The 23,522-nt window shown below is 39.0% G+C and overlaps 2 protein-coding genes across 7 annotated transcripts in view; both read left to right on the forward strand.

The window, feature by feature from the left end:
- LOC124143907 (protein mono-ADP-ribosyltransferase PARP14-like) overlaps positions 1 to 12,737 on the forward strand; it is a 31,753-nt gene extending 19,016 nt beyond the window's left edge. Inside the window, exons 9-20 of the mRNA XM_046513078.2 lie at positions 30 to 1,748; positions 2,147 to 2,629; positions 2,911 to 3,053; positions 3,698 to 3,779; positions 3,938 to 4,086; positions 4,168 to 4,389; positions 4,962 to 5,028; positions 5,387 to 5,748; positions 6,862 to 7,270; positions 8,418 to 8,563; positions 8,714 to 8,888; positions 9,419 to 12,737. Coding sequence (XP_046369034.2) covers positions 30 to 1,748; positions 2,147 to 2,629; positions 2,911 to 3,053; positions 3,698 to 3,779; positions 3,938 to 4,086; positions 4,168 to 4,389; positions 4,962 to 5,028; positions 5,387 to 5,748; positions 6,862 to 7,270; positions 8,418 to 8,563; positions 8,714 to 8,888; positions 9,419 to 9,711 — 4,250 coding nt within the window. The 3' untranslated portion in view covers positions 9,712 to 12,737. The remainder of the gene's footprint in view (positions 1 to 29; positions 1,749 to 2,146; positions 2,630 to 2,910; positions 3,054 to 3,697; positions 3,780 to 3,937; positions 4,087 to 4,167; positions 4,390 to 4,961; positions 5,029 to 5,386; positions 5,749 to 6,861; positions 7,271 to 8,417; positions 8,564 to 8,713; positions 8,889 to 9,418) is intronic.
- Positions 12,738 to 14,743: 2,006 nt separating this feature from the next.
- LOC124143903 lies at positions 14,744 to 22,893 on the forward strand. 6 transcript variants are annotated; one of them, XM_048393337.1, is made up of 4 exons: positions 14,745 to 15,035; positions 16,183 to 16,315; positions 17,333 to 17,470; positions 21,074 to 22,893. In XM_048393337.1, exon 4 carries the CDS (start codon positions 21,074 to 21,076, stop codon positions 22,199 to 22,201), a length of 1,128 nt encoding a protein of 375 aa, XP_048249294.1. In that variant the 5' UTR covers positions 14,745 to 15,035; positions 16,183 to 16,315; positions 17,333 to 17,470; the 3' UTR covers positions 22,202 to 22,893. The 6 variants fall into 6 exon arrangements, with proteins under 6 accessions (XP_046369032.1, XP_048249294.1, XP_048249295.1 ...); XM_046513072.2 differs by lacking the exon at positions 14,745 to 15,035 and adding an exon at positions 17,935 to 18,593 and having other exon boundaries at positions 16,095 to 16,315; XM_048393338.1 differs by lacking the exon at positions 17,333 to 17,470.
- Positions 22,894 to 23,522: the final 629 nt, after the last annotated feature.

Raw genomic sequence — 23,522 nt, forward strand, 5'->3', positions numbered from 1 at the left:
CTTTTTCTGAGTTACAATCTTATTTTCAGATGCTGAATCTGTGTCAGAACGTCCTCATACTTTGAGTCAAACCCCTGTGGAGGTGAGTCTGCATTTTGAATGTCTAGGGGAGGCAGGTGGCACCACTGAACCACCTTGTACAAAAATTCCAGATCCGGAACATCTGCTGGATGTCGGTGACTATAAGATTAAATATCTCGTGGCAACTGGCACAAAAATGGATGAAATCAAAGTTGAGCTGTCCAAATTGCACAGTGACGTTAAAATAGATGCTGGAAAGAAGGAAATCACACTCAGTCCAACCTACACTGCTGAAGAAACTAGAACCATCAGTAGAACATGGTCAAGAGACGTTCTAAAGGCAATGGAGGAACAGCTGGACACACTTGTGGTGGAGATGATTGATGTCAATAATGAAATCTGGCCCGTTGTGGAGTCTAAAGTAAATGAATTTGACAAAGGAGTAGATGCGAAAGTTTTTACAGATGAGTCTGAATGGCGACTTGTTGCAGTTGGGGCACAGGAACAGGTAACTGATACCATCAGAAAGATGAACGCAGTAATTGATACTGCCAAGACTGAAAATGAAAGGCGTAAAAACCAAGTGACCCAGAGAAAAAAAGTAGATGGACCAAAGCTTCGTATTTTGAAAGCAAAAGGATTTCTGAACAGGTTTACCCAAGGATATGTAACAGTATCCATTGAAATACAAACAGGAGAGCTGGTATTTGTCGGGCCATCTGAAGAAGTACAGAATGCTATCATGCAGATGTATGGTGAATCGAATGAAATAACACAACAAACAATAACAAGCTTTTCAGCAAACATGACAGAGCTACTCAAGCGTCCCACTGTACAAGAATATCTTCATCAGAGACTGGAGCAACAGAACATGGCTGCTGAAGGTTCCTGGGAGCCTGGCCGAGAGGGCATCATCATATACTACACCAGCAATACAGGATTGGAAGCACTGGAGGGTTTCTTGAAGTCTTCAGTTCAGGAAGGAACTGTAAAGCTTGACAGTGAGCAAACACCTCTTCTAAAATCATCAGATTTTCTTGAAGAAATTGAAAAACTAAAACGGGATCGACACGACAGATTAATCATCTCTCCCCTGGCTGACAGGAAACGTATCAGCATAACATCTGTCAGTGAAGATTACGACGACTGCCGTTCGGCAGTAACGGACTTCCTTCAAAGAAATGCTATATATGCAGAGAAAATGATGTACAGTCAACCTATTCTGAAGTTTCTCGTCATGCACTGTAGAACCAACTTGGACAGCGTCAGTCAGGACCTGAAACAATTCAGTGTCAAATTTGTGTGCACGAAAAATCCGTTCACTGTAACACTTAAGTCATCCCAGAAGGGTCTCAGTCAAGCTAAGATGTTTGTCAATTGCATCACTAAAACGATTTCTTTTCAAAAGCAAGTCCTAAAAAGACCAGGGATATATGACTTCCTTAAATCAGGAGATGTCATAGAACAGGTGGAGAAAAATGCAAAATGTGTCATCTCAAGGAGCGGAGATAATTCTGATGTGACGACAGATACTCGTTCGGCATCTGCTGACGACAGTGTGCTAAAATACGAACGTGCTTTCCACTGTGCACCAGACACCACCAGGAAGATCCATGTTGTGGTCGGCAGTATGGTTCCATTGGTGTCAGATGTTGAGGCAGTGGTGGTTGTCCTAAAGAATGACCTAAGCCCAGATTCAACACAAGCTGAGGCTGTCATTGATAAAGGTATGCCTGTTTAATTTACTGGTTTTTTTTGTTTGTGTGTTGTTTAACGCTGCACTCTTCAATATTCTAGCTATATGACGTCGGTCTGTAAATAATCGAGTTTGAACAAGACAATCCAGCGATCTACGCAATTGAGAAAAGTGAAATGCGTCAAAAAGCTTGACCAACTGATCCCATTAACAACCTCCTTCGACAAGCATGAGTAGCTGAATACTAATTCTAACTCGTATCTTCACAGGGTTTAATTAGCTAATTCATACCTACAGATAGCATGTATTTGTTATTTTCGCATCTTATCGGTAAATGATAATTATACACATGTTTGATATACTACAATTTTATTATGAAGAAATATGTTATTGTGGCAATGGTAGCTTAATATGTAATATCTTTTACAGCTGGCGCAAGTGTAATGGCAGAGGTCGGAGGTAGATCCTACATGGAAGGAGACGTTGTTATAACATCAGCTGGGGGACTTCAGTGTAAGAGGCTTGTCCATGCTGTTGGTCCTGATGCAAACAGTATTTGCAGTATAGAGGAGATAATCAAGGTAGTCATCACAGCAGGTCTGGAGGAAGCTGATAAATACCGCTTGACCTCTGTGGCTCTCCCTGCTTTCAACACCGAAGTCATACACCGGTCAATGTCATTCGATGAAAGGATAAAGTACATCTTCGAAGGAATCAAAGATTACTTCAACATCAGAAGCTTTGTCACAGATGTTTATGTGTGTTTGGAAAACTCGAAGGATTGTCAGTCGGCATGGAAACAGTCGGTTTCTACATTTGGGGAGGAACATGTTTTTGCAAAACAAAAGGAAGAAGATCAGTCGGGAATGTCCACACCTCATAGGCATAGACAACGAAGACAAGGTCTTAGTGGTATGAATTCCAATATTCTGTTGTATTTGTATTACTAAATTCAGTGTGAGGTTTCCACTAGCCAATTGCAATGATAAAGGTATTCATCTGATATGATTAAATGCTAAGGCATGAACGCCATTGACAACGGTGAACTGCATACATTGTAGCACCTGGTTAGATTTTCAAATTCGTGAAAAGAAAACCCAAGTAAAACTTATATTGCTTCTTCCCACATCAAGCTGACAAATGTGATACTATCCAAACGGCGTGGTGCTGTACATAAATGCGTCTCTTTACAGCCAGTAGGTCCAGTCTGAATCTGTCGTCAGTGGTTACAGCTGAAAACGAGGAGACACAAGCTGCTCCAGCTGCGGAAGCCTCTGTTGCCAGTGTGCCCAAACCACGAATCCTATTGGTGAAGGCAGATATGGGAGTCGAGGAGGTATGCTTGTGTTTTTCCAATTGCCCAGAATATACGATATTTATGTCTATTTAGATATTTCATTCAACAAAGTCAAGATGAAATTTTATGAATGTTCACACACTGATTCATGAGTCAAAACCTTAGGGGTCATCATATAATCATTTCTGTCATTTTTAAGGAAAGAAGTCGCATTATACATATACTGAAATCTGCCAATTTAGTTTTTGTCTAGGATTTGAGGATTTTATCGAAAAAAAACAATTTTCACTTCAAAAAAATACTTATGATTCGGGCTGTTGGAAAATGAGAAATTGTCAGCCACAAAATACATTGTTGTAAAACGTTTATGTGAAAAGAATTAGTCTTTTTTCAGTTTTAAAATTTTAAAAAATCTGGTTTTAGTAGATATCTAAAAATATCTGGTCACAATACAAAATCCCAGTGCTCCCCGTACCCCAAACCCAAGAATATTAAATGGTCAGTCCCAAACCCACACACCTATTATGTTGCCGAACACATGAAAATTTCCAAAGTGAATAAATTATATTTTACTTCATTTTTGAAACCAGAACATCTATTACTATTAATGTAACTTATCATCTCATGAGAAACTGTTATAAAAACATTGTGTCAGCATAATTGTCATATTTATTCATTTCCAGGCTGACGTAATTGTTAGCTCATCTAACACCAACCTAGATCTTGACCGTGGCATGGTGTCGAAGTCACTTGTGAAACATGCAGGTAATGACAAACGAAATAAGTCCAAAAATGAAATGAAATGATGAAAAACTTATTCATTATATTCAAACTAAAAACAATAGATAAATAGCTGAAAATAATGTCTTCGTGTTATTTATATTAATGGAAAATACATGCATTGCTTTTTGATATCCAAACAGGCCCAGCCATTCAAGCTGAGTGCAAAGAGAAGTACCCAGATGGAATACAGTTGGGTGACATAGCTGTTACAAAGGGTGGTGACATGCAATGTGTGGAACAGATCTATCACTGCGTTTTGCCTAACTGGAGTGAGGACACGGGGAAACAAGTAGGTATACCAAAATAACTGTCTATGTCCATCCAGGTTGCGTGTTGCCTCGTCATGTAAATGTGAATGTCTTATTAACAGACGCTGATTGACACATTGAACGCCCTGCTGCTGAAGGCCCACAACGGAGGCTGGGGGTCGGTGGCTATACCTGCTCTTGGCACAGGGCATCTTGGCTATGCCAGGACTCTGGTTGCCAAGGTGATGTACGAAACTGTGATCCAGTTTGGGAAGGACAATACCGATACCCCCCTGAGAGATGTACTCTTCATTGTGTACCCTGGAGATCAAGAGAGTTGCCAGGTATGAGGCGGGCATAGGAATTCAAACATTAGTTCCCTGAGAACGGGAAGACACAGTGGAAAAAGTGCGGGTTAGAAATGAAACCCGAAGGCATGAAATTTGTGGAACCCAGGCGAGCGAACAAAAAACGAGCGAGCCTGCACGTTTGTTGTTTCATTCCTTCTCGGCCTTCGGTCTCAAAGTTAAGTTTGGGTATTGAATATACATGAATGTCACGATATGTCCTGTGCATGACGATGGTGAGCAGAAGGGAATTCCCTCGAATGCAATATTGGGATTGCCCGACGTTCCATAGTAATAAAAGTAGTCCGCTTCGGAGGGCGTTGCTTTATTTACATCCATTTGGAAATAAATGCAATAATGCGTGACCAATTCAGCTAATCTGCGTCGAAAAGGAATATATCAGTTTATACAAATATTGTCCGTAACTTATCAACGTATATTTATTATACCGTGTCAATTGGAAAGTAATTTTTGTGTACAGCCTCTCCTCCCATATTTTGTCATACATATACTATGGGCCTGTTGTTTTTCAGTATTGAGAATAAAAAAGATTGGTTGATTGATTTTAGGTTTTCGAGGCAGAGAACAAAAAGTATGTGGAATCTATCGGTGGCAAAGTTGCTGGCTCACAGAATGGTACGAATGGTTTTCTACGCCCACATGCTGGCTGCAATAAAAATGATTGTCAATGACTAGTATACATGACTTAAACTACAACTACAATTGAAATATTTGTTAAAACTTTCCACAGCTGTGTTGCCAAACGAAATCTTTCTTAAACGCTTTTCTTTATTGTTAAGCAGCAGAATCTCTGCACTTGTGCACAACAGTCAAAATTAACATATCGTTTTCAGTTTCACCAAAATCATTAATGCGGTATCATGTTATTATGCTTACTGGTCCTTCACTTGATTGTCTGGTTTGTCAGGCTATTGAAAAGACAATGAAGTGAACGCTTCTGTGTTTCAATATTATTGTTGATTGTTTTCTCTAGAAATCGATGCCGAGAGGGAGCTTGAGTTGGAACGGTACAGAGAGGGACTGAAGGCTGGCAAGGAAAGACGGGATAATCCAACCGAAGCACCTGCACCTGGCCATAAGTCATCAGGATTCTTTGGCGGAATAAGAGATTGGTTGGTTGGCAAGAAAACAGATGTTCCACCACACGGCGAACGACATGAACCGGATTTCAGCACACAGACGATCTCCAAACCATCAGAGGTGTCCCTCTGGTTCTATACAGATGAACCAGCAAACGTTTCAAGAGCTGTTGACTTGATACACAGCGAGTTGGTTAGAAAGGCACAGTCTACAACTATCAAAGATGATTCTCTGAAGAAATGGAATCCTGAGCAGGTATATTTGGATATTCCTTCATTTGTGTGAGAAAGTGAGTTGGATTTAAGACTTAAGGTTTGAACAGTATGCCTGTTATATCACGGCGTGTCAGCTAATTGTGGGATGAAGGCTCAAGTTATGCAGGTCTTAGACGTTCACCACTTTGGTGAAACCCACGAGCATTGGGCATGGTGCTGACAAACCTAGAAACGTAACTGGAGCGAACGGATATTCGAACCCCAAACCATAGGTTCCTGGCGAGCCGTAGGGACGCACAGCGAATTGCGGCGCCCTAGACGACTGGGCCACCCATGCCCCCTTCCTTCATTTCAACATAAACACAAGTTCAAGTGAACTGCGGCTGTGGTTGACTCATCCCGGTTTGGGGGCTTGCGTCAAATCAGTTAGTCTGTCTTACAGACCCTGATACAAATATATAAATGAAGAGAGTCACTGGGCCCCTTTTTATTATATTTTTATTAAGATAACTGAACAACTGTTTTTTTATGTACGATATGTTCATTTCAGAGACTAGATGTTAGTCTACAAATCAGTCAGTGTTGATAATGTCCCCAGGTTGTGAATATTTTGAGCTGTTGAAGGGTTTGACTGGGTTGGTTAAGTATGTTTGCAGATACATTCATAAGCGTTTTAAAAACAAAACTAACGGTTAATACGTATTACGATCTACGATTTATTACGATTTATGTCAAATATTGTGCACATTTCCCGCAGCTCCAGCCTTTGGTGTTTACAATTCACAGTATGCTCTTTCTACAAAGAGTTCAAATATCGTCATACGACTCTTGCTCAGAAGTTGTTTGATCAAGGTTACAACATTCAAGGCCTCAATAAAGCTTTCAAAATGTTTTCTTGGAGACATGTTCCCGTGTTGTTTTTTTCAGGCAAACAATTGATTTTCCTTTGCATGTGTTATTGACGGGTGCCACCGGTGGAGCAGGATGCGTTCAACTTTTCGTGAGCACCTGGTTTCATGACTATTTAAAAGTGATTCATAAAGACATGCTCATGATATAGTCGGAATCGAACAATCGACTCTGCTTTATGCAGAGATTTCGATTGGATATGGAAAAGGTTCTGGTGCTTTATCAACATTTCGTTTCCTTTTAGATCGAGAGAGTTAACAAACTCCAAAATCAACATGGAGTCCAAGTGAATGTGAATAAGCGTGTGGGTCGCATCGTTGTAACCGGCCTTTTAAACAACGTTTCCGATGCATGTAACTTCATCCACAAGATGATCAGAGACGTTGAAAGGGAAATCCAGGAAAAAGAGTATGCTGAGGCGCTTGAGAAGGTGGTCCAGTGGTATTTTATGGACAAAGATGAAGAGACAGCAAATGAAGTCATGACGAAATATGACACTTTGATGAACGCAATGTTGGAGAAAGCCTTCAAAAAAGGGGAGACGACGAGACTTGTACATGATGATTTTGTGTTCGATTTCAATGACTGGGTTGAATATCCTGTTGACAATGACGACGACAAAGTTAAGATTATTCGGAGAGACCTTGTGGAAGGTGAGTGTTACGTTTAAGAATAATTATCTAAAACTGTCTACAGTCACAATATTGAAAATTAACTTCCTATGATATACATTATTGTAAACTCATAATTATAGTAGTTTTGTCTGTGCTATGTGTATTGTCATTTACATATATAGGATATAATTATAGGATATGTTTAAGTGCAAGTAACGTGAAAAATTTATTGCAATTTTGTTGTGAATATCAATTTTCCTAGATATATTTTGTCAAGTCCTGAGAGAAAAAACACTCGGAGAAGGTATTTAACTGTCCAAGTGAAAGTGCTGTAATCTCACGCTCGGCAATCGCATTCCAACTGAAAAACTTTTTGGATGCGTGGCCTAAAGCTACCGGCGCAACGGTGCAGCGGTACGTGACAACTGTTTGCATTGGTTGAGTTGGTAGAAGCATGTATCTACTATATCATCTGTCTAGCCATGCTTAACAGCTATACGGATACGTCAGGAAGTGTTGCTATTGTGTTCATCGTGCAAAAATAACATTGCATTTCATTTTGACATTGTCAATCATTAAAAATCAATGTCTGAAATGCACCTTTTCGTCTGTCATTTGCAAAGAGAGAACATGGTAACACCACTCTCGAAGGAAAATGGCTATTTGTAAATAAAATGCACCACTATCGAAGGAAAATGGCTATTGTTGACAAATGACACCACTATCGAAGGAAAAAAGCTTTTGGTAAAAAAATGACACCACTATCGAAGGAAAATGGCTATTGGGGGACAAAATACACCACTTTCGAAGGAAAAGGGCTATTGGTAAAAAAGTGACACCACTCTCGAAGGAAAATGGCTGTTGGTGGACAAATGACACCACTCTCGAAGGAAAATGGCTGTTGGTGGACAAAATACACCATACTCGAGGGAAAATGGCTATTGGTTGACAAATGACAAAATTCTCCAAGGAAAATACTTTAGCCGGTGATTCTCATCGAGATATGTTGGATTCAATTTTAGTTTCACCCTTCTAATTTCTGTTATAGGATATTTAAGTGAGTTTTCATTCCTTCCATCTGTTGCTTCTATACTACCGACAATAATAAGGGAACTGGTGATTCGAATGTAGCTATCGTTGAGGTGTACATTTATAATACCGTTTTATTTTATTTTAACAACCACAGTTTCCTCTTCCAAAGTCCCTGACACGTGGGAACAACTAGGTGAAGAGCTTGCCGTCAAGCAGGTGACAGCAGGGACGACCGAGCACCAGGGCGTCTTGAAGACCATCACAGACTCGTTTGCAGGGGCAACACTGGAGGTCATCAGAGTACGTTGGAGAAAATGAACTTTGGATCAAATAGATACATAAAAATATCTTTCAAGACACATAACCAAGCTTTCCTGAATTCACAGACTGAAACCATTGCAAGTAGTCCATGCCCAGCTATTGTCATGTTCATGTTGGCATCTGTTCTAGATTGACCGAGTCCAGAATAACTTCCTGTACCAGCAGTTCCAGGCTAAGAAGAACCAGCTTGAGAATCAGAGCCCTACTGTTGTTGTAGAGAGGGCCCTGTGGCATGGAACCAAGCAAGAATATACAATGAATATCTGCAACTATGGATTCAACAGAAGTTATACCGACAAAAGCCGTAAGTTCTGTCACATTGTGGTGTAATGTTCTCCTTCAAACAAGGACGCACGCCACCTTAATTTATTGTGGCAATTAAAGATTAAATGAAACACCACCGGGTTATTTTTTGTAAGTAGCGCCATATAAGATACTGCTTCAACAAATGATAATGTTCTTATTTGTCAAAGTCGTTTTGTGATAGGACAACACAGACTATAGAAGCTGAATTCAAGATGTCGGCAGTTAATACACTACACTGTGTTCCGCGATGATCTATTTAGAATTGGCCTTCATCAACCCATGATTGTCGTAAGAGGCGACTAACGGGATCGGGTAGTAATGCGCGCTGACTTGGTCATCGTTTCCCAATTGCTCAGATCGATGCCCATGATATTAATCACTGGATTGTCTGGTCCAGACTCGTTTATTTACAAGCCGCCGTCATATGGCTGGAATATTTGCTGGAGTGCGGCGTTAAACCACAAGCAAACAAACTGATGAAATATGTGATTGTTTCATACGAATGTGTGTTTTCTCCTGTGTTCATAGAGAGCGAGTATGGGGAGGGGGTCTATTTCACCACTGCGGCCCCAGCTGCTGCCCAGGACAGGTACGCCCCTGTAGATAGAAGCGGGAAACGTTACCTATTCCAGAGCAGGGTCCTGACAGGGACCTTCACAACGGGCCAGGCATCATTCAGAGTCCCACCCGCTCGTGATCCCACCACGTCAACTACGCTCTTGTATGACAGTGTTGTCAACGATCTAGCGGACCCCAAGACCTTTGTTATCTTCAGTGATACACAAGCGTATCCTGAATACCTTATCACTGTCAAGTGTTGAATGTGATTCAGTGATTCTGTCTGGCCTTCTACAGATAATATTGGACCATGCAAATATATATTTGTGCTTTTAGATATATAATTTGAATTTGTACGCTGGTTTCATGTTGATTTACATGATAATGAACCTGTCAGTAAAGTATGGAATTGAAAAAGGATATCTGTCGAGGATGATCAAGACTCTTGTATTGACGTTTCTTATTGTGAAAACAGTGTTAGCCTTCAGCCTCTGTTTACAAGTTGATTGTTATGACATTTCTTCAAGCATATTTCTGTCAGCTCGTTACGTTCACATTCCGGGTTTATTCCCTAAATAATACCCTTTTCTTAGGGTTTTTTTCTTCTTGTGGGTGTAAGAAATAACATATTTTTTGTTTTCCAAATGTGTGACATTGTATTTTATCTTCAACTGTACAATTCAACAGCTTTGCTTTGATCAAGGGAACCTTGTATATTGTATGTTTAATTGTACACGATAACGGAAATTCAACTTATAACCTCTATAAGTAAATTACCGATTCCATATGGCCTCGATAGCACCTATGTTTGGAACCAATTGTTGAGAATGGACCAGTATTAAGTCATATCAGATTATGGACACGTCCAAGCATGCTGCTGGACGAGCTTTATTGATCGCGTTTGCCTTACCGCTTGTATTAGAAAATATTTTCATCATTTGCGTTTATAGCTTCCAAGTCAACGAGCATACTGGTAGAGGTCAAACTAAAATGAATGCATATCTGGGCATTCTTTCATATGTCGTTGAACTATACGTTGTTTCGTAAGCAGTAAGCTTGGTAGTGTTGAGACATTTGCTGCTTATCTTAGGGAATGTGTTGGCTTGTTATAGTTTCAAACTTTGAAACAAATACAACGTTGTTAACAGCAGAAAATAACACTTCGGATCATTTAGTATCCTAAACCGTTCAAGACAAAAACACTGGTATTCCTGTATGACATTTATAGTATGGTATTTTACAGAAACAAACCGCTGATCACATCATTTACGATATCTACGATATGAATAGAAGACACTACCATTGATTCAGTCATCAGATATGAAAATATTCAAACTGTTTAAATCATTTCGAATGTTGAAGAGGTTTGTTTATGCAGAGGAATGACACAATAGACACAATATATTTTGTGAAGTACAGGTACATCACGAACCGGAGGAAAATTATTTTCATTTACATGCATTTTTGTATGTATGGTTTTTTTTAGAAATACATACATATGCTCAATGGTCCATTGCCACACCCTTAGCTGCTGAAACAAGAACAAAGGTTCATTTTCTGGTGCCCTTTAGCACTGTAGGTGTCGATGCTGCAGGTGTCTTGTGTGAATGTTGGAAACTGTTTCACATGAAATGACAGTTGTGATGTGTCAAGAGTAATCGTCACAATAACATTTGCAAACGAGTGTTTTTGTATTATTATATTTAAACTTGTTTAGTGAGTGGGTTAAAATTTAACGGTGCATCGGCATTATTTCAGCCATATAGCGACGAAAAACTTGTTTAGTCTGTCTACTGGCCCGAGTCCGTATTTTATCTTTATCCTTTTCTCTTTTTGCCGCATTACTTTCGATAATCGAGACTGATGATGATCTGACATTGACGTAATTTATTTATTTTTAAATTTTGTCAGTAAGGGTAATTTTACATCGTTACTCATAATGGTATGCAGTTTGAAACACTGAATATCACGGAATATAAGACATTATTTATATTATTATTACCACTATAATTACAAATCCAACAACATAACAGAAATGATGTAATAAACACGACCCTTGATGAAAGTCAGAACATATACCATAGTAGATCTAACAACCAGTAAATAAGTATATTGGCCCACAAATTATGAAGTCCGAAACAGTTGATGTGTCTGACAGTCCGAAAGAAAACTGTTGAACTCTATCTGTTCAAATTTTCTTTCAAGTTTAATTGATTAAATTATTTGCAAGGATAATCATTGTTTTATCTAAAATCAATGCGTCATTGGTTCTCTTATGGTGTAGTCTCTCTATCTATCTTGAAGGATGAGTGTGTGCATTCAACACTAGGCACATCACATGTAAAGCACAAGGTGTGAGAAGGAACAAGTTTGGCTTACAAGAAATGCCCCTAAAATAATTGAAAAGATACGGAAAGTTTTCAAATATGTTTTTTTTTATGACAGACAGCAAGCCTTTACTTTCTATCGTTTGCGAGTTTTAGGTTTTAATTCAAATCTTTATTCATTTAATATATTTTAACCTCGAATTTTGGTTTTGTAATATATCATAGACGTAGGAATGTTGTAATTTCCATTCATATGAATACATCTGCTGACTTCAATAATGGTTTATCAATATTTAGCTCATTTCATAAATTATGTAGATCTAGTAAACCAGGAAGTATCCTGATCCTTAAGACTATAGTCCTGAAGAAAGTGTATTTTCCCCGACATGTTGCAGAGTCGATTACAATAAATGTAATCAGACTCGTATGAGTTATAGTATTCCTACATTGACAGATTAAGTGTGTATAGTGTTTATGTGGTGCGCAGTTAATTGATGATATATTGGTACTGATATATTTACTGAATGTCCCTACACCTTTAATAATAAGCAGAGAATAGTGATTTCATCACCCAATACGAAACTGCGTTTCAAATGATATTATATCAACCGTTTGTATTTGTAAACAAACGCTCAGCAAAAGAATAGCTTCATCCATCTCTTGGTCTTTGTTCCTGGAACCATGTATTGTAGACAATGTGTGAGCTAAGTATGGTGTTAATTTAAGGGAAGATTCCTTGCATATGTTCGTTTGCCAGACTTAAAAAAAATACTTATTCGACCATTCCCTAGATATGTACATGAGATAGCTTTGTAATTACAGCCATGATAGTAACTGTTTTCAAAAGATCCAGTTGATACTTTAAGTTTTAAACTTTATTGGTTTGAAAAACATGTTCAGGCGAATGATTCTATCTGTGTGTGCTTTGAATAAAACATAAAGCAAAATATGTGTTGACATGTCTCCAGCGTTTGTTTATTTTAGAATTTAATCATGATGAGTGAGTGAGTAAGTTGGGTTTAACTCCGCTTTGAACAGTTTTCCTGTTACATCACGGCGTGTCCTCTTAATGTGGGAGGAAAGCCCGAAGTGATGCAGTTGTCGGACATGTACCCCTTTGGTAAAACTCTTGAGCACGAGTATGGTGCTGACAAATCTAGAAACAGAATCGTGGCGAACCGGGATTCGAACCTACGACCACAGGTTTCAGGCCTGCCCATCGATGCAACTATTTCCCAACGATGTCACCCGTAACAAACACATGCACAGGCAAATCATTTGTTCTCCTGAAATAACATAGGAACATATGGTCAAAGTAGGGAATTTATCGGACATAATTTTATTCACTGGGGCGTGAAATTTAGAAATGCTTTCAACATGTCTACCATAAAACGTTTTTGTAAAGTTTTATTAAGGCATTCAATGTTTTAACCCTGATCAAACAATTATTGATTAAGAGTCGTATGAAGCCCTTATCGTTTAATGTCATTTTTTTCAAGTAATCGATGTTTGTAATCAGCTTATGAATAAAATGTTTGAAATAGTCTACAGATATACCAATACATCGGGAAACCCCTCTCCACACTTATTAAGAACGTCAGTCAATACTTCAATGATGAAGTAGGCTTTGCATCGATTATGGAGCCTAAAATAGTTCCTGCTAGATGACCTCATTTGCATATTTATCGGATCGTAATACCAAATTTATCGGAACGGTTTTTCGCATCGCTAACACTATCCATTATGTGACAAAAAGAAAAATGTAGACAATACAACATCACAACATCATTCAGCGCAATAAGGCAAACACAAACCCCGCCCACTCTAGTATCAGGCAAGGAAACAGTAGTACGTAGTGGGCGTGGCCTATCTGATCAGGAGAGAGAGACAGAGAGAGACAGAGAGAGAGTCTGGATTTCAGACAGATTGAATGACATGATTTAGACTCCTTAATTTAATATCCTCAATTTTATTTGGATCATTATGCAGTTGACACACTATATTGGAATCTATCTGATGTTAACGAATGTCAAAAAAAACCTATTACCTTTGTTTTTTAATAAACAAAAAGTAAAACAAATTAGAATCCAAATAATTAATTAGTCAAATAATAGGTAGCAGTGACCTGAAACAGACTTCTCGTCAAAGTAAATAACCCGAGTACAATATTTACATATCAAATCAATAGTTGACAGTGACCTAAAGTGGACAGTTATACAGTAAACTACGGATATAACGAACACGCTTATAACGAACTGACTGATATAAGGAAGTTATGTTTTAGTACCGGTCATTTGTTGTATATATTCTGTATATATGCTTATCACGAACAAAAATAAGTGGTCCCTTTGAGTTCGTTATAACCGTAGTTTACTGTACTATAACATTGCTGTTTTACAGTGGCTACTTCAAAGGAAGCCTCATTTAATGAACAGTTGGTGAAATAAAAAGTCCTTATTATTTACCAAGAACGAATATTTTGCGTTACTTGAAGAACTCAAAGAAGATTTACTATCTCACTTTGGAGTCAAGTTTATCAAGACCCCTCCCTATCTTTAGCATCTGTAATCATACGTAGCCTTCATATTCTGAATGAGCAGGTGATAGACATATCATCATGATATAGGTACGATAATGAGGAGTATAGTAAAGATAAATATAAACTGAAGATTGAAAAAATACACTTTGCTACCACCGAGACGTCGTATCCATCTCTAGCCACTCAATATATGTTAGCACGGGTTATCTCCCTTGAATTAAGCAATCCACGTGGAAAAAGCTTGAAAGAATGCTTTTACAAACTTTTAACCTCTCCGCATTTTATCGGGCCGCGCACGTCACGGCAAGTAGAGCGTATGCAACCAATCGCATACTCAACAGCTGAACATATAAAAACAACATTCAGAGACACACAACCTGTAGGGATTTCGGGTTAGAATTACCTGAAAAGGTCTCCACCAACCTATGCTAGGCGTAAGAAGCGACCGAATGCATCGGGTGATCAGGCTCGGTGACTGTTTGATTGCATGCCACCCTACCCCTACGGTGTGTATGTTGTTCGCATCGGATTGTCTGGTCCAGACTCGGTTATTTACATGCTGCCGTCAAATTGCTTGGATATTGCTGAGTGTGGTGTTAAACCCCGAACAAAGCTATCACCTTGCACAGTTGCCGATGCTCCGTATTGATCTTCCCACAACACATACTAGGACCAAAATGGGAGGTAACTCGACAACCGAGACAACACAGCCATATTCACAGTTAAGCAACTAAAATATTCGTATACAACTAAACATTTTCAGAATCGATGTAACGTACTTCGTACACTGGTGTATTATATTATATGTAGTGTGAAGGAAGCCTAGACTTGTCACCTTCGGTAACAAGGAATGGATATTCGTGATATGGCGACCAAGTGTCGTTCAAATTTATTTGGACATTCCATCCGACACTGTCAATAAGTAAAATGCTGTTTCCCACATGCCAGTCTAAGATGGTCTTATTAGACATATTAATCACCATCTTAGACGAGTTCTCGTGTGTGTACCTTCGCCAGTGACTCAAGTCGCATGTATACAAGGTATGTCCTTAGAAATAGAAGACTGACCTCTTCAATGGTTTGTGTTCCGGTTCAAAGCCTACGTTTTCTCATGCAATCAAACATTGTTTTTCTGATCGAAACTCGATCGCTTAAAGGAACGCAGTAACAGTCTTAACGAAACAACAGGTTGAGACTAGCCCTGTAATATGATCATGACCGGAAGCCTAAATATATATATAACTCAACGTGTATAAAAGAGTGAGGTGGCGATGACGCGTTTAGTATTAGGGTGCACAGGAATTTGGTAATGACTTACTACACGACAGGTGATTCGATCATAAGATCGAAATTATCGATGCAAAACGTTGTTTTTTAATGAAAATCGGAAGGGTGGCGATTCTGCTGAAATGATATACTAAAGATATGTAAAGATAATACTACTTTAGATGTATATAACATCCAATTGGCCAGTTACGAAGTTTGTTGACGCACATGTATTGAAACTTTATTGTTTGTTGTCATGTAATGAAGTAAATAGAATCAATGGTTAAAATCAACACGTGAAGAGGGTCACACACACTTACACACACACACACACACACACACACACACACACACACACACACACACACATTTCCATCCACTGAAACGGATTCCCTTACTCCTTGTCGCTCCCTTTCTCAAGAACATTTCTCGTGAAAGGAACATATATACGTCTTACTTTAGTTTCATTAATTGGGTTGATTAAACAATATATCATTAGGAATTAATCATAATCATTAATTCGTATTGAGTATGTTACTGCTGTATCTGGCCACATTTTTTTCATTTTTCAAAATGACGCTTTAACTACATGTGGGTTTTAGGCGCTGGCAGGTGAGTAAGTAAAGGGAGGTAACTAGGAGTTTCACATCAAGAGCAGCCTATTTCCTGGTATCGGCGTGGACAAGTTATGTACACGTGACGGAAGCCCTCCACGTGTAGTAGAAGAAGAATGAGGTAAAACTCTTCAATATTACACATATATTCAGCGTGTAGACATTCGTTTGATGAGTGTTACCCAAAGACAATGCCTTTTAGGTTTATTTTTCCGTTAGATGATCGAGAGTTGATACTGTTACAACGGTAGGTTTTCGTTCACGTAATGTTGATTGATAACGGGCAGGTCTCAACTAACAGGACTGACACTTTAACGAACTCACTGTTAAATGTCCCTTAAAAGTGATAGTTGTCGTCCAACAAATAGTACTTCCGATCTGGCAAGGCGCCACACCTCGGGGAAATCCTCCTTTTGTGACGTCACTTCCATTATAAACACCCGCCCAGTACAATAAATTAACCCAGTAACCAAACATCTAAACAATGCAATGCGCAGGTTATCAAAAGGAATAAAAGATAGCTGAGTATACCCTGTGATATTCGAGACAGTCAATAAACACTAGCCTTTGGGACCATAGCGTGTAACAGTGACCTCGCAATTGAGACTATTTACGTACGCGAAATTGCATTGTGTAATTGCGCGTGTTGCACAACAGATCATAAAGGGAGAATTCAGTATATTGTAGACCTTGAAAGTGTATTGAGGTAAAAAGACACACATAGAATCACGCTATTTTAAAGAGAACACAGGAACGGGCGTTGCTTGATAAATAAATCAATTGAATAATCTGATAATAATAGTGATTAATTAATGCAGCAGTAGATTTAACACATTGTTGATGAATTTCTTGGATAACATCGTACGTCAACTCGTCATCCACCTTCCTCCGTGGCAGAGCTGAGTCGGATATAGATGATCAGGTATTTCAGTTATTCTTAGCCTGTGTATAAACTCATGTTTGTTTTTATTTTAATTTCAGCCTTGAGAGTATATAATTGCTGTTCAGTTTCTTAGATAACAATGTACCTCAATTCGCCACCTACCTTCCTCATGGAAGACCAGAGTCGGATATAAGTTATCGGGTATTTCAGTTATACATAGCCTGTGTATTAACTAATGTTTGTTTTTATTTTCAGCCTTGAAAGTATATAATTGCTGTTAAATGTCTTGGATCACATAGTACCTCAATTCGCCATCCACCTTTCTCTGAGGCAGAGCCGAGTCAGTATAGATGTTCGAGTATTCAGTTACACATAGTCTGTGTACAAACTAAGGTATTTTGATTTCATTATTGAAAGTATATGATTGAATAGCTTAGATAACATAGTACCTGTGCTCGCCACCCACGTTACCCTGAGGCCAAGCCGAATCAGATAAATATGTACAGGTACTTAAGTTATACATAGCGTGTGTATAAGCTAATGTTTGTTGTATCATTCCTGTACGTATTTCACATAACGTATACATTATATATGATGGGTGTGGAGAAATCCATGGTACCCTCACTTTTGGAAACACGTCTTCTGACAGGGCATCGCAAAGGAGGTATTTTATGAGCGTTTCAGGCTGACAGTCTCGTGTATTTCAAGTCCTCTATATTATAAATTTATAAAAAGTCTTCAAATGAGTTAATTCTTAGGAGATACCTTTTACTATTTTCCCTACTGTGTAAATAAGTAATAGTATTCTGGTAGTCTGTCACGAAGGTTTTTTTCATGTTGTGATACTTTTTTTTCAGAATTGTATCTGGAATGTGGTACACCAATGTAGAGCTGCTCTAACATCCAAGTATCATGATATCGAGTGATACGGAAATCGTACCAGACTGTTTAAACAGTTTCTATTTTAAGAAAAAGAAATCTGAAAAGCATGCCCAGTGTGTATGATGAAAAGATGTAATTTCAAAAACAGTGTGTACACTATGCAATGTTCAAGTGTATATTGAAATTCTTACTAATCTATTTTTTCTTAAGCTCTCCAAATGAATTATGAAATGTGCGTCTTTCCTATATTATGAATCTACAACAACACTTCCTGCAAAACTTTCTATTGGTTTATCAATACTGGATGTTAGGCCTGGTGATAACATCATATTCTCCACAGTACCTGTTCGATCATAGAACAAACGATCTATATCTTCTTGTACACAAAGAGGTTAAGGGGAGTTTAGTCGATGCTTGTTTATGAGGTGATACTTGAAAGAATCAATGAAAGTTTGGACACCTGCCATCTGTCGCCCCTCTCCCTTCACCGAAGATCACACTTCAGCTGTCGAGCAATTATGGGGAGATCGGGACTCGAAGGAAAGAGCGGATGGCACAAGAGAGATTGGCCTAAGACGTCGTTAACAAATTGCCTTCAACATTTTCGACGCCCAAGTGCCACAGTTATATTTAAGTCTGTAAAAACCATCCATTATGACATATGACTTTACTGAATTATTTAATCTATTGTTATTTACATATCAAGTTTTATGTCTCTCATGCGAACCGACCCAAGGTGTCACGTATAAGATAACAGAACTATTAGCCGATAATCTATTGATCTAATGTGATGAGTGAGTGAGTGAGTTTGGTGTAACGCCGCTTTGAACAGTATTCCAGTTATATGACGGCGTGTAAGCGTTATGTGGGAGGAGTGAGTTCAGCCATATAGCGACTAATGTGGGAGGAAAGCCTGAGGTGATGCACAGACGTTTACCACTTGGGTGAATCCCACGAGTACGGGTATGGTACTGACAAACCGAGAAAATAATGGAGTGAACCTGGATTCGAACCCACAGTCATAGATTCCTGGCGTGCCCACAGGACGCAACTCTCCGCAGTAAATTGCGTCGCCTTAGACGTCTGAGCCTCTAATGTGATGAAGATGTAAAAGGATGTTGATGTTATTAGCACAGCCACATGCCTCTGTCCTACAACATGCAGAGATTATGTAATAATTAAATTTTCGTTGTGTTCATGGAAATTCCTGCATTCTGATTAGCTGAATTGGTCACGTGTTATTGCATTCATTTCCCAATGAATGTGACAAATTAAGCCACGCCCACCGCGGCGCACTACTTTTATTACTGCGGAATGTCGGGGAATCCCAATATTACAGTCGAGGGAAGTCCCTTTCTGCACACGTGTATCGTCATACACAGGACATTAAGCGACTTTCATGCATATTCATTGTCCAAACTACCCTTTGAAACCGAAGGCCGAGAATGAATGAAACAGCAAACGTGCAGGCTCGCTCGCCTGTTTTTTGCCGCTCGCTTCGGTTCAGCTTTCATGTGTTCGGGTTTCATTTCTAACTAGTATTTCTCCAACTGTGTTTTACCGTAATCAGGGAAGTAATGTTTGAATCATGCAGTAAATGACCATGCTATTTGAAACAGCCGCCTTCTCTCGGACTTATTTCTTCCGGTTCGTTACTGTTCTTTTCGCCTCTTGCCTTAATTAACAGGTCCAATGAACATTGTTTTAATCCCACTCTCCGTTGATTGGCTACTGACTGTGTAGGCGTGTCAAGTTATGTGCATAAATTAAACAATCACCTGATTCATGTCACGCCACTTATGTATTCCTACACCTGGAATGTTTATCAATGTCGTCATTTTTGTCTCTTTTGATATATGCAACTGTTTTGGGTTAAACTATTGTAGATAAAACATGTTTTACGTTGTCGAATTTAATTATAAGCATTGGCTGTATATATTTTTCGGTTCATTGAGGTATGAATCGAAAAACCGATGTGCAAACCTTTGTAAGAGCGGATCCGTAGCGGATTCTTACAAAAGTTTGCACATCGGTTTTTCGATTCATACCTCAATGAACCGAAAAAAATACACAGTCAATCCTTAAATTATTTTTTAATTTGAAGTTTACACGATATACGGCTTTTCCATTGGACGAGACGTCGGTCACGTGACCGCGAAATTGACGTTCATAAGTGTATGAACGACACAATTTGTCGTTCCTACGTTTTTCACGAGATCGTGTTCTTGAAATGATGTAAACACTGACGGACTACTTCCACATTCCTGGGGAAACCCCTGGGAATTCCCTTGCACGAAAACATACATAAGCGTTCTTTCTGATCATTTAGAACCTTTATTCTTGGTCTCAGCGTTTCAGTATACATTGAGAAATGTCAGAGAGCGTGACTGCATGATTGTTCACGAATATCCTCGCTGTGGCGTATCCTAATGAACAAACGAAGAAAAGCACATCTAAACTATCGTAGAATCGACTCAATTCGTGCCTAGGCTGACATTGACTAACACATGTAACCGCCACATGTTCATTAAGAACTTCGGAAATCTCTCCCCTCACGTTTATCCTGTCGGCCATTTTGACGTCTTGTACTTGATGTAAATGTATTACGACGCACTGTCATTGTGACTGACTTCATGAGGTAGTTCTTTACAGACCTTTCTCATCTAATGAGGATATGATTTGAACACATGTGCTGCGTAAGATGTTTCTGAAGAGCAAGTTGTGTATCCATACGCCCATGTCACCTCCCTTTTTTTAGGAACTATTTTACTCCGCGATATAGCTGGTTGTTGTATGGCTGTCAGTGTAAACATGAAGTCACACGTACTAAATAAAATTGTGTTTAGATTTTGGCCTATATCATTTGAGGTAAGAAATTGTGATAAATTTTTTTATAAGAATTGACTTTCACTTAGTGTGAGTTCATTGGAGTATGAACCTTCTTCATAGAGTGAGGGCCAAACATTGTATGAACGTCGTCGCAAGCTCCGACGTTCATACAGTTTGGCCCTCACTCTATGAAGGTTCATACTCCAATGAACTCACACAAAGTGAAGGTCAATACTTAATTAACCTGAAAGACGCTGAGTATACATATGGTATTGTCACTTTCAGATGGCTCGTAAATGTCCACCTTGCGAAAGTGTAAAGGAGTCCTACCGAGAGGTATCAAGCGACCCGAACGTCATTGTGTTTCACATTAGTAGATCTGTGCTGATAGGAAAGAAGAGCAACGAGAAATTAAACCTTTTAAAGAAACTTGCCAAAAGAGCAACTGCTCTCCGAAATGATTCAGGCGGGGTTCTGCTGGTGCATGTTGAAGGTCAAATGACCTGGGACAGAGACCTCGAGATATTTGATGAAGCTATTGGGAAAAGGTTTGGGGAACTCATTGAGGATGGTTCCTTATTCACAGACTGCTTTTCGCGTCTCTGGCTGTCCGACATCGAAGGTTTTGAAACGGAAACTGACTTTCTTTTATATACGATCGCCAAATCAAAGTGTGTATCAACATTGAATTTCAATACTAAAATACGTAATGACTTCGAAAATGAAAGACCATCCTTTCTCAATATTGTTTCTATTTTATTAAGAAGTGATGCTGATAAGTACTCCCGTGGACACTGTATACAGAGAAAACATTTGACTCCGGTAAAACATAAGGTCACCAATTCCATTCCTTTGTTTGAAAACCGAGCAATTGAGCTCAAATCATTCATGCAACATCAGCTCACGAAAAAAAATGTATCTGTTACCGAAATAACAAATTATATCTGGAATGACCTTAAGCTGAAGGACAATATCAGTTCAATGTCCAAACTGCCTGAGGGGGGCTCGTTCTATATTGGAGTGACAGAGTCACATCACACCGCGGACAAATACAAGACGAAGATACGGAAGGCAACAGGCTTTAATCCTTTGGTTGACATTGACCAACTGACTGGCAGCCTCCAGGAGAAAACACACACCGACATAGTAGTTCTCAGTGCGAGAGACAAGACATTTCAGGAACCTCCGCCTGATCTGATAGACGTGTTAGTTCATCGTGTGGATGAAAAGGAACCGTTGTATGTGCTTCAAGTAGTCATCAGCCATTTTGATGGTATTGTATTCCATGACAAAGAAGGGCCCGAAGCATACACTATTACTGATGACCGGATCAGCATCATGCCAAGAGATCAATGGTTAAGCCGACTGATGAATTGTGAACTGTGGAAGGCATGTGAACGTTTCAATATATAAATGTTTATTTCTGTTTGGTTGCTCAATAGGTACTGTGTTGTAGTCAGGAAGCCGAAGACGTGTCGTCCCTGTCAATAACGTAGATTCGATTGATGTAACTCCTACATTAAAAGCAGAATATGTATATATTTACTTTATTTTGTTTTACAAACAAAATAATACCGCTTTGTGAAGTTGGACTATTAAATCACTATAGTCCTCGCCACCTGAAAGAAAACCACGAAATATCGCGATAATAAATTAAGAATATTTGTTTGTTTGTTTAACGCCACTCTCAGCAATATTCCAGCTATTTGACGGCTGTCGGTAAATAATCGAGTCTCGACCAGACAATCCAGTGATTGAGATCATGAGTATCGATCCACACAACTGGGGTACGATGACATGATGATACGATGATCATCAAAGTCCCGATCCCGTTACAAGCATGGTTTACTGAAGACCAATTCTAACCCGGATCATCACGGGTGTATTAATTTCTAGGTCAATAGTGCTTTAAATACACCATGTGCACGGGTTTTCTTTATATCGGTTCATGCTGGTAATGCACGTACAGCGCAGTTTACTAAGTTAGAGATGCACACACTGCTATATATAACTTCTCGCAGTCACGATAAACATAAAGGATCACTGGACATGCTAGATGTTTATAATGTAATGTGTTACAGGTCAAAATAAATTGTCTATCCCCTTCTCTTTGTTCTGATATGTATTGAAGAATTAACCAAAAATTATTCACACACACACACACACACACACACACACACACACACACACACACAACATATAAGACACGTCGTTCACTAAGGTCCATTAGACGTGTGTTATGAGAACACGTTGTTCACTAAGGTCCATTAGATGTGTGTTGTGAGAGTAGGTCGTTCATTAAGGTCCATGAGGCGCGTGTGCATTGTAGAGGCATAACTGTGTTTACGATTCACACAGAACTCATGTATAACTGAAATGGTTTCACATAATTTCAGTTGAAATACACTTGTGATATTTGTCTCAATTGTGAAAATAATTTTATATTATTCAGGTTTTGTTGAAAAAGTCCCATAAAGATTGGGTTATATATATTTTATATACATATACAGTGCTGTATTTTAGTTGGGTTGTTTTGTAAAAAAAACTCGCGAGGATCCGGTTTAATACTGGCCTTCAGCAACCCATGCTTGTCGTTTGAGGTGACGGGATCGGGTGGTCAGGCTCGCTGACTTGGTTGATGCATGTCATCGGATCCAACTTGCTTAGATCGATGCCATGATGTCAGTCACCGGATTGTCTGGTCCAGATTCGATTATTTAAAGCCCGACATCAT

Source organism: Haliotis rufescens, unplaced genomic scaffold (assembly GCF_023055435.1).
Source record: "Haliotis rufescens isolate VD_foot unplaced genomic scaffold, xgHalRufe1.0.p SCAF_12, whole genome shotgun sequence".
NCBI classification, from domain to species: Eukaryota; Metazoa; Mollusca; class Gastropoda; order Lepetellida; family Haliotidae; genus Haliotis; species Haliotis rufescens.

Excerpts from the sequence above, each read along its gene's own strand:
- LOC124143903 (XM_046513076.2), top strand. The coding sequence starts at position 21,074 with ATGGCTCGTAAATGTCCACCTTGCGAAAGTGTAAAGGAGTCCTACCGA.